The sequence below is a fragment of the Anopheles coustani genome, chromosome 3, assembly GCF_943734705.1.
Source record: "Anopheles coustani chromosome 3, idAnoCousDA_361_x.2, whole genome shotgun sequence".
NCBI lineage: Eukaryota > Metazoa > Arthropoda > Insecta > Diptera > Culicidae > Anopheles > Anopheles coustani.
The window spans coordinates 6422796-6433770 of NC_071288.1; the positions used below are offsets into that span (position 1 = coordinate 6422796).

Here is a 10975-nt window from a genome sequence, read left to right on the forward strand (position 1 = left end):
TATGACGGACACTCCGGCATACTACACTCTGTTTTCGATTGTATCAGGGAGTAGATAGCTGAGCTGTGCTGATAAATCTAATCCAGGATTTAATGTAATCAAGCGGAAATAATAGCTGCTGGAAAACCCGCCGAACCGGAGAGTTAAAGTTTAAAGCCCGGACCAGTTGAGCGAAGCATGCCATGATGAGCTCATACGGTGAAAAGGAAATGCGAAACGCATTTGATCGGTTTTCATTATGGCTTCTTGTACGGTAAGTGAGATCATAACTGGAATGAGTGGTAATGAAACAAGCTGTTTATATTTTTAACTCGCTTGCAGCTATGAGGCCACAGCGGATACGATGAAACTTATGTGCTGTGAATCGATACATCCAACACTACGCCACTACATGCTCGGAGTGGTGTGTGATCGAGTATCCGGTGGGAAAGAGTACATCCTGCTCGAGCACTACCTCACGAAAAGACAGTTTGAGCTGATACCGCATGAGACGCGTGAATGTGCCCGAAACACACTTTGGAGCGTTCTACATGTGCCTCCCAACACCCCGTTTACCCATTACCTGCATATTGCTAACGAGTGCCCAGTAGTGGATGCTGTTAATCCGGGAATTAAGCTGCTCAAATCGGATGACATTCATTTGAATTGTCTCTCTTCGATTCCGTCCGTCGTTCTTAGTGTGATTAGTGTCACACGAAATATGGAAAATGCGCTTGATCGGAACGTGTACGATATACGCTTTTCTAACGGAAAAACAATCAGAGAGGAGATCCAACGATCGGCAAACGGAGTAGACGATATAGCACCGAGTGAGCCATACTATTGCCTCGATGCGCAACCCATGAATAGCATAAAGCTAGTAGAGTTATCAAACGATCTTCAAATGTCTCCAAAAGGAGGTGCGCCGTTAGGTTTATTTCTTGTGCGCCAGGCTGAGCTGAAAGACGTTGAACGGTATATAAAACGAAATTGTGTTGATCGGCTCGAGGACGTCACGGCGGACACATGGTTTCTGGTGAGTGAAACTATTCCGTTCGACACACCTTTCGTACATCACGCCACCATCCATGAGGTCGCACATCAGCAGGATTATGGCATTTTACTCTGGCAGCGTAGCAGAGGAGCGCCGACTTCAATTGGGAAGTATTTTTGCAACATTTTCTGGGACGAGTACGAGTCGATGCCACCAACGCCCAGTTGGCTGAATGTGTTGGTATCGAACGAAACCGATGGTAGTACCACCTACGTGCGGAAGCTCGCGTCCGGAACGAGAAAAATCGATCCCTTCCGAATGGTGCGAGTTTTACAAGGCATCGAGTTGATGAAAGTTCTGCAACAGCAAGACTTAAGTTCCATAATGGACAAGCTTTGCGCCATATTTGGAGCATGTTCCGACTCGGAACGGTTTGCAATAGCCCGAGGGCGTATGCTGCTGATAGTGGACCACGCCATGGAGGACAACGGAATGGGTGTTTCGGCGCAAGAATTGGTGGCATTTTTTAACACAATTGGATCGTTTTCCGCCCGTTTAACTGTGTGGATTGTCGGTAATAATCGCCTTTGGACGCACCTTGCGACCAACTGTAACCAAGTGCCTATCAAGTATGCCATGCGCCAACTAGACGAAAAAGAACGCAAAGAATATTTATCGCTGTTACTAGATGAACGAGCATCGGAGGATATTGAAACGATCGTTAAAAAAATTGAAGAGAACAACGAAAAGGAAACAAATCCCAGTGTAATTGGAAACGTATTCTTTCTTGCGGCACTGGGCGATATTATTAATGGAAGGAAGGAACGTGTTGGACAGTCTTACTGGTGGATCGACGTGATGGAGCAGTACGTGTGGGAAAATGGGGCCCCCGAAGGGAGTCCCGAGATGGAAACACTTGAGAAAGAATGTTACAACCACTTCGTTTCTCGACCGGAAACGTTTGTGCCTATTTCTGGCGGCGGAGACAAGCTGAAACATCGCACCCTGATAAAATTACTTGCGGCACAACATCTTGTTAAAAATCCTCACATGATCGATGTCGAAAAGTATCGTCTTTTCGGGCGTGTGTTGCTCGATCTACTTCTGTTCCGCCACAGTCCGATTGCAGTTGCAGTATTGCATAAAGATATCGATACTGTCAAAATGATCCAAACCCATTCTCCCGACGCTTTGCTTACGACGAAAGATTCTCTGGAACGCAACCTTCTACATATTGTACACGAATGCCCGGATATCGAGCAATTGCTTCTTTCGGCCGGGGTGGACATAGAGCAGCGTTGCCCTCAGCTGAACAACTGGACGCCACTCCAGATGGCAGACGATCGTGGCGATTGGCCCCTGCTCGATAAGCTTCTAGCCAACGGTGCTACGATTCCCGCGGACGGTTTACGGTTGCACAAGATGCCGCTCCACGAACTTAAGATCGTTTTTTCCGACTGCATCGGCTACGGGTGTTCGTCCTTGATCGAGTGGATTTGCAAGCATCGCCAGGACTATCAAATCAGCCAGGAGGATGTGTACTGCCTGGTGGTCTACGAGGAGTTTCCGCAGGAACAGCTATTTCGTTTGCTAATGCTCGCCGTAAATCAACGCCTGCCGGAGCGGGAACCAGAACCGTACCAGTTTATTTGGTACAATACGGCACTTGATAATGCCGTAGAGGATAACCGGTACGAGGTGGCCGCTTTTCTCGTGGAGCAGCTTCACTTCACACCAACAGAGGCTTTCTGCGATTTGCGCCAACGTTACCTAGAGAGCAAAAGTAACGATTATGTTTCGCTGTACAAACTGTGCTCCAAGGGAAATTTGACCGAGGTTATCCGAATGATAGAAGAAAAGGAGCTCGACCCTCAACACGACTGCAATGGGACAAATTTGTTCATTGAAGCGGCAGGAAGTGGTAATCTGGAGTTGGTTCGCCACCTCTTCGAGCAGTGCCAGTTTAAGGATCGTCTAAACGAAACAGATGACCACGGGGACACTGCCATGTCGAAAGCGATGCTACGGGGTGACGATGCTGTAGTGCGCTTCCTGTTCGAATGTGGCGCACCCTTGGAACCTTCGATGGCCAAGACCTACCCTGGAGAGCTTCCCGAGCAGGGGATCGTAATCAACACGGAAGACTTTCATTCGTTAATCGGTCTGAAAAAGGACAGGTTGGAGAAACTTGATATCGATTACGGGCGTGTCGAAGACGGTGAGCTATTGCTTCACTACTACCTCCGCTACATAGATGAACCGGATGAGTGTACCTTCCGCTATTTGCTCGCACAATACGAAGACGTAGATGTCCGCACATCCGCCGATGCTAACGGTGAAACTCCTCTCCATTTCGCATTACGCAGCGGTAATGAACGCTGCGTGGAAATACTCCTTGAGGCCGGTGCCGATGTACACGCAAAATCGCTCGGCGACGGCGCTTCCTCATTGCATTTCGCCATTTACGGAGGCATAGGTAAACCCATGCTTACGCGTCTCATTGAAGTGTACGGTATCGATGTTAATACGCGCAACAACAAAGGTCGCTCCATCGCATTCTACATGCCGATAAACCGGAGATTGTGCTACTGGCTAGTCGATCACTACGGGCTCGATTTGAACGTGCGCGACAATTCCGGACAAACCATACTACATCATCAGGTGAAGAAGAAAAGTTTCTTCGGTCGGTCTGTGATTGAATTTTTGCTGACGGTGCTCGGGATACCACAAATTAGCACCGACAATCGTGGCCGACTAGCTCTGCACTACGCCGTGGAAGATGGGAATTTACGAATTGTACGATTGCTGTTAAAATATCGCTCGGATCTACTCGATATACCGGATGGCGATGGATTGACGGCAATACAGCTTGCCCACAACGGAGCGAACCATTCGGCGATCAAAGAATTGTTTGACAGTATTACTACAAACTGAGCCCAAACGCACCTGATTGAAATATATTGTTGTTATATTTGGAATAAAATTTATTTTACAAAAATATATTCGTTCATTTTCATCATACGCATTCAAGTGTGTAAGGACACATAAGGATTCTAGATTGCTTTTAAAATGTGTTGCTTTTGTTTCCGTTTAATAAAACAACCTACGTTTAACAAAAAAAAGTGTAATGCACGATTGTGATTTCATCCTTGAAGAAAGGAAGCGAGCGTCCTTTCTGCGACGTAACGATAGATAAACAGATAGAACAAACACAAAAACACTGTTCAGTGGATGAAAGGAAAAACAGTTTCGAGAAAACGGATGCAAGATCATGAGCTTTTCACTAAACAGCTGGCTAATGTACGAATTGATGATTCAAAGGTCCAGCTCCAGCTGGCAACAGTGAAACCACCTTCAAATACCCCTCTGTCGTCGGAGTAGAGATCAGTTCGGTTGTTCGGGGTGTACGGCGGCCAGTGGTGGTGGCGGCATGGGCATCATGCCTGCTCCCGCTACTCCAGCTGCTGCTGCCACCGGTGGCACACCATGGCCGGAACCAGCGGGCCCAGCGGCGTTCTGCGCCGATTGATTCAGAAACGCCACATTAAAAGGTTTCAACCGTCCGACCGCAGTGGCGTCCATGCTTGACAGGGCCGAAGGGCACGGTGACATGCACGGCGTCGAGCAGTGACTGTTACTCAGGTCACACTGATCGAGCTCACGGATCAGCTCGTCGGCCGTTGGTCCCCCGACACTGCGTTTCGGTTGGTCTTTCTTCTTTGAGATTTCCAGTGCGGTCGTGAGGTCCCACATCTGGATCGCACCATTGCTGTGGCCGGAGAGAATGAAACGGCGCGGCCGAGATCCCATCCGGGACGAACCTTCGCACTCGTGCACACAGAACGACGTGATCGTGGTACCATCAACCGACCGAATGAGGCACACGCGCTCTCCGTTTGAAGCAAGTCGCACGTACAGCTGGTCCGTATCGGGGACAACCTTCTGCACGAAGATCTGCTCGTCGTCCTGCTCCCCGAACGGACCAAAATCATTTCCGGCCGAGTAGCTGTACGTCGAGTCGACAGCTTCCAGTGAGACAATCTAAGAAATAAAAAAGAACCGTTTAACGTACCATTCCCAAACGCTTCACAACTCCTCCTGCTACCTTAAACGATGCCTCCGGTGTCGAACCTGGCTGCGTAGAGATCATACCGCGGAACCGAGGCACCTGCCACGTACGCACATGGTTGTACTCGCTGCACACCGATATAAGGAACTTCTCCGAAAGGGTCACCTTCGTGACCGGGCTCTGGTGGACGGTGAACGTTTGAAACAGCTGCGGACCGTGCCCGACCGTTTCCGGGTGCTGCACAATGACCCTCACCGAACCAGCTCTGGTTCCGTACGCAATCTCGATCCAATTGCCGGACAGACCTAGCAGGCCGACATAGATAAAAGTACGTGTGGAGAGAAAATATGATGTTAGTGGGCAAATATATCGTAGAACAGCAACATCGTCACAAACAAATGGACATTTGAAAAAGCGAGAGCATAAAGACACTCGTTGTATAGGGTCTTGGTAGTTTGGCTTAAGTAAGGTAATTGTATCAGTTGTGGTTGAAACATGGTCGTGAAAAAAAATATTTTTCAAAGAAAAAATGAAACCAATTGGCGTTAAGTCACATTAACAATTGTGTAAAAAACTTTGCAGCAAAGACAAAAATTTCAAACAAGTAATTACAGCTAGTATAGTTCGGGAATACAGTAGACACAAAAAATGTTTAGTATATTTTCTTTTTTTAAATGTGAAGCATTTTGTATTGTAGATTAGCGATTTTGATTATTTCAGAGAAAAATGGTACACTATCTCCAACATATTGTCTTACATGTCGAACTAGTATAAATGAGGAGAAAAAGGTAAACTACCACCACCACCACCTTCACACCGCTAAACCATGAAAAATAACAACAAACCGAAAAGATTACAAAACACTAAGCCACAAACAAGTTACCGCACGAAGAAATCAGGCAAATAAGGGTATCGAAGAGAAATTTAACATCAAAATTCAAAACAAAATTTAAAAAAAAACACTCAGAACAAGCCTCGGTTACCCTCTGGGGGTACAACGTGTACCTTGTTACCAAACATGATTTTTTTTTTGTATAAAAGAACAAGTGTAAAGCAAAGATAACAGTATAAAACAAACGAAGCCATTAGAACAGCGTTTAACGAAAAAACACAAAAACCGAAATAAGGAAACGTCCAAAAAGATGTTTGGTTTCTTCTTTTTTCGGCATTCCCTTTTTCTCGAACATGGTTTTACCTTCCTTCACACGATCCGCGGCTACGATATGAGCCGAAAGGATAATAAGAGGATCAATTAAACATCGCCAAAATCGCGAAAGTGCGGCGATAGGAAAGAAATAGAAAGAGAAAGAGAAAAAAAACTTATCACAAAAAGAGAGAAACATGTGGTTTTGCTAACTGGCGAGCGACGGACGTTAGCACGTTTGCCAAGACGGGGAGAGCGTATGCAAGCGCTAAGAAATGCAATGAATGATCACGTATCACTGTATCGGGGTATAAAGAAAAACCCAAAAGGATAATCGAACATAAAAAGTAACACATAAAGAAGGGTGTATCGAATTCGGAGTGGATTTGGCGGTGGATCGTTTGGCCAAGCGTGATCGAATGCTGTGTGACTGTGAGGTGTATGAATGGCTCTAGTAACACGCGACTGTCGGCGGTGGAGACGGTGGTGGTATTGTGTAAGTCGTGCTTATAACGGCTTGTACGGTATGTTGTTAGTTAATAGTCATACTAGCAACTAATACGGCGTAATGTGCTGGCATTTAAAAAAAAAACAATGTTTGATTGAATAAAACGTTAATTAAACGGTGCTACTCACTCGTTGTTTTCGGTGTTAAATACACCGATATGGCTGTAATGTGATCGTTCGATGGATCCTTATACAGTTCTGTTACGAGGAGATCGTTGTCCTTCATTCTTAGCGGAAACTTTTGCATATCTGCAAAGGAAAATCAGAGAGCTACATGTCAGGACCATTTAAAATGAAATATATTGCAGGTACAAAAACATACCAATGTAGTAGATCGAACCGTTGTTACAGCCTAGCAGTAGGAACGAACCAGCCGTATCGAAAGACAAGATCGGTACGAGATCCTGTATCTGCCAGTGCTGGGTCATCGCATGCCAGACGCCAATCTTGCCCGACGATGAAAGGGCAACCAGCTGGCTGCCGATGAAGAACAGATACTCCACGCGCACGTGCAAGTTGAACGTTCCCACTTCCGTTTTGCTGCCATCCTCCGAGATTCCCCACAGCCGTATCTGGCTGCCGTATGAGATTGCGACCATTTTGCTGTGCGACTGCTCGCCGGCGGAAGTGGCCAGATTCATCTTGGCGTTAATCGCTATCCGCTCGATCGTGGCTTCGATGTACGGCGAGATAAAAATCTGCTGCCAGCCGGAGTAGTCCTTCAACCGGTAGCACGTGACGAAGTGGGCGTACGCGACCGAGATCCAGTTGTGGTGTGCTTTGATGATTTGCACGCGCATTGGATCGGCCCAGCCGGTTCCGGTCGTTCCGGCACCGAACACTAGCCCTACCTCGTTACGGATGTACTTGTTCAGATCGACGGAGGAGTTGCGCGAGTGGCGCATCATGTCGAGCGATGCGGTACGCGAATGTCCCGGCATCCACTGGGAGTTGCGGTTACCGTTTCCATTGTACGAAACACGTAGATCCCAGGAGGAGTTACGCGAGTGTCCCGCATGACGTGATGAGCTACCGCCAGCCGCACCACCACCACCGCCACTGCCACTCGCCGAAGAACCGGATGATCCTTGCGAAAATTCCGGAACTCGCACCATCGATCCGGGACGTGGATTTGTGGATCCATTACCATGGCTTGGACCAACCACTGGTGGGATGGATGCACTGGTACCCGGAACCGGATGGTATAGTGGAGCTTGTACGTTTGAGATGGGCGCCTGTTGAGCTGTTTGCTGTTGTAATGGGGCAACCGATTGGGGTAGCTGCATGTTCGATGGTCCCGGCATCGGTTCCGGTTTTGCTTGTGTCGACGAGCTGGACGAAGTATTCGTGCTTGTCGTTGTTGTTCCACCACTGATGGAACTGGTTGACGAGGAACCGATTGGAATCTCTTGGATTGGGATATCTACAAGTGGGAATGGGCAAGCACTCATGAGCTATGATAAACCATCGTAGCAAATAGCGAAACCAGTACTTACTAGGCGCTGGAAGGTATCCGTAAAATAAAACATCCCCACAACTCGACTGATCCATCTCCTCGCACAGCATCAGCCGTTTGATCAGTGGAGCAATATTGTAAAACTCGGCCTCATGGCGCAACACCCGGATGTCCACCGATTTGATATCGATTTCCTTGGTTCGCAGGTAGTTCAGTATTAAACTGAAAAGCTTCGGATCACGATCGATAAAAATGGCATCCGTCTCATCCCGCAAACTGCTCTTGACGGAAAAAACGGTGCGTTATTTGGTTGGCAAAAGTATTAGTTTGGTTTCCGTAAACCTAGTGACCTACCTTGATATGCGACCATTCAGTAGTGAGGTAAAGAATGTGTCCGGTACCCAGGTTAACGTTTGGCGTGAGGTGGAAAACCTCGTCCCCCCGACATTCAGGTGTACGATGTCTCCAACGTTATTGGAGTACGCCATTTTCGCACGATCGATTTTACGGGACGGGGTTGACGAATGTTCCTTTTTTCGATAAAGGCTTACTCAAAGTTCATTCGTATGGTTGAACACTATGCACACACAGGAAGTGCATGCCCCCGTTAGGCACACAATCACAAAGTTAATGTTAATCCTGTCCACATCACTACCTTTTGGACATTTCAACAATAAATTCACTACTGCGTCTGAAAAACTGCTCGTTCTGATCGTCCAGAAGAGAAAGGCGAAAAAAAAATGTCAACAAAAAAAGTTGAACAATCCTGATGACAGCCAACTGTCATTTTAGCTGTCAGCTGGTAACATATTCAAAATTTTGTAAAATTCTTTTAAATTACAGTATCTAATAATGAAAATAGTTATTGGAAGGTTAAAACCGAAAATTCCTCGACAATTATTTCAACAATAAAAGCCCAATATAACTGATAAAGAAACGTATGTTCAAACTCCAAAGACTTTGGGAGTGAGTGAGTAGCTGAGAAGTCACATCCAGCTCATTCGATCTCACGGACGGTGGAACGTCGTGCGGCAGTTCAGTTGTTTTTGTTTAGCTTTTAGTATAACGAATCTTCGCAATCTTGATGGTTCGCTCTTTTCCTGGACCAATCTGCTTCACCAGAGCTCAGGAAGTGGTTATTCAACACCGCCTTTATTACATCCTGCCACAGTACCTGTGCAGCGTGCCACGAAAACGTGATTAAGATCAGTCGCCATATCGAATGTAAAAGTGGAACAGCTGGTAGCGGTTTTACAGCGCTGGGATCTGATCGTGAAGATCTGGTCGGCCGGCGTAGCCCCCGAAATGGAACCGGAACAGGATCATGATAGCGTCGTAAGGGACAGCAACGTTTTCTTATCGCCGTTTGTATCGGTTGGAGCATGCTTTGTGATATCCGTTATCTACGTGGCTAGTTTATATGTATGGAACTCGAAGCATGACCGGTAAGCAACGGGCGTTGGACCCATTACGTGTCTTCGGCACACACAAAAAATCATCTACAAATGGTCTAACAAAATTATGATTCATTTTAGCGACCACCCTTCAACCATAAAACGACGTTTTTTCAGTGTGTTTGTAGTAATGATCATAGCGCCGTTCTTCGTGCTAACCCTTTCCAGTAGGGACGTGTTGCAACACTACAGCATGTGGCAGATCATGGGTTTTCGGGAGGAGGGCTTGCTCACCGCAACATTGGTGCCACTGTTACTAACGGTGGTCCTGTTCCTCGGGCCCCTTAGCGTCCAGCTGTCGAACGGCGTGTGGCGCATATACTCAGAACCGATGTACTGGCTGAACGCGGTGCGCAATTTGGTCTGGCTGCGGAACCACGTCGTTGCCCCGCTGTCCGAGGAGTTCACATTTCGTGCCTGCATGTTACCGTTGCTACTGCAAACGTTTCGGCCGTCGATTGCCATGCTCATAACGCCGCTACTGTTCGGGCTGGCCCACTTGCATCATATCAGGGAGCGGCTCAAGAATGGCCGTCCATTGCGGGAGGTGTTGATAGTTTCATTTTTTCAATTTTTCTACACCACCATCTTTGGTATTTATTCGGCATACCTATTCGTACGGACGGCGCATTTCGTTGCGCCGTTTGTTGTGCACGCCTTCTGCAACCACATGGGGTTCCCGGACGTACAAGAGGTGCTCTCGCAACCGGATCATAGAAAGTACCTATTTTTTGCCTTCTATGTGCTGGGGCTCATCGGATGGATCGTTCTCCTACCCACACTGACCACACCCAGCTGGTACACTAATAACCTATTCTGGGCGATCAAACTCTAGAGAAAGTTGAGACAATAGTATAACACTAAGAAATTGCCCTTGCTCCCGTTGGTGCCATTATAGAAGTATCATGAAGTGACGGATGGGTCTACCCTTTCGTTTGTAAACTGTTATGTGTTCAGTGCTAATCACACTAAAATAGCTAAATCAATCGTACGATAGACTGTATGTTTCACATAAACGTCCCCTTCTTATTTAAACAAATATCCCTATTTAATACAATCTTCTGCGTTACTTCATTGCTTAAACTTTGTAGTTAACAGAGTGGTCCCACTCAAATGATAAAACGTTTGAACAGAGACGGATACGTAATTGGAAACTATTTTCTGTACCGGAAAAGGTACTACGACATGCTGCCCAGATATAAGTCCTAATTTTGGCAGGATACGAAATACGAATGATATCCACACAATAGTGCCCTTCGAATTGGTGAATACAATATGTAAACGCTTACTCGTGATAGTGATAATTGCACGGATTTATAGGCTTTTTATCTTGAAATAAACTAAAATTGCTCATTGATTTCAACCATTAAGA

General features: G+C 46.6%; 3 protein-coding genes across 3 annotated transcripts; 2 read left to right on the plus strand and 1 right to left on the minus strand.

Annotated features, from left to right (window-relative positions):
- The first annotated feature begins 185 nt into the window (after positions 1–185).
- Positions 186–3944, plus strand: LOC131272706 (uncharacterized). The gene is made up of 2 exons (XM_058274538.1): positions 186–253; positions 322–3944. The coding sequence occupies exons 1-2, from the start codon at positions 186–188 to the stop codon at positions 3905–3907; spliced, it is 3654 nt and encodes a 1217-aa protein (XP_058130521.1). The 3' UTR covers positions 3908–3944.
- On the minus strand, positions 3934–8855 carry LOC131272707 (SH3KBP1-binding protein 1). The gene is made up of 6 exons (XM_058274539.1): positions 8504–8855; positions 8190–8425; positions 7016–8116; positions 6823–6942; positions 5079–5347; positions 3934–5014 (listed from the first exon to the last, which is right to left on the minus strand). The coding sequence occupies exons 1-6, from the start codon at positions 8635–8637 to the stop codon at positions 4358–4360; spliced, it is 2517 nt and encodes an 838-aa protein (XP_058130522.1). The 5' UTR covers positions 8638–8855; the 3' UTR covers positions 3934–4357.
- A 387-nt stretch (positions 8856–9242) lies between these two features.
- Positions 9243–10966, plus strand: LOC131272815 (CAAX prenyl protease 2). The gene is made up of 2 exons (XM_058274677.1): positions 9243–9594; positions 9685–10966. Exons 1-2 carry the CDS (start codon positions 9455–9457, stop codon positions 10436–10438), a joined length of 894 nt encoding a protein of 297 aa, XP_058130660.1. The 5' UTR covers positions 9243–9454; the 3' UTR covers positions 10439–10966.
- Positions 10967–10975: the final 9 nt, after the last annotated feature.

Bases quoted from the DNA above. Each gene is read 5' to 3' on its own strand.
- LOC131272706 (XM_058274538.1), top strand. From the start codon at position 186: ATGAGCTCATACGGTGAAAAGGAAATGCGAAACGCATTTGATCGGTTT. The intron at 254-321 runs GTAAGTGAGATC...ACTCGCTTGCAG, and splicing joins TCATTATGGCTTCTTGTACG to CTATGAGGCCACAGCGGATA.
- LOC131272707 (XM_058274539.1), bottom strand. From the start codon at position 8,637: ATGGCGTACTCCAATAACGTTGGAGACATCGTACACCTGAATGTCGGG. The intron at 5,348-6,822 runs GTGAGTAGCACC...TCGGCCTGCTAG, and splicing joins TTTAACACCGAAAACAACGA to GTCTGTCCGGCAATTGGATC. The intron at 5,015-5,078 runs GTAGCAGGAGGA...TTTATTTCTTAG, and splicing joins CACCGGAGGCATCGTTTAAG to ATTGTCTCACTGGAAGCTGT.
- LOC131272815 (XM_058274677.1), top strand. From the start codon at position 9,455: ATGGAACCGGAACAGGATCATGATAGCGTCGTAAGGGACAGCAACGTT. The intron at 9,595-9,684 runs GTAAGCAACGGG...GATTCATTTTAG, and splicing joins TGGAACTCGAAGCATGACCG to CGACCACCCTTCAACCATAA.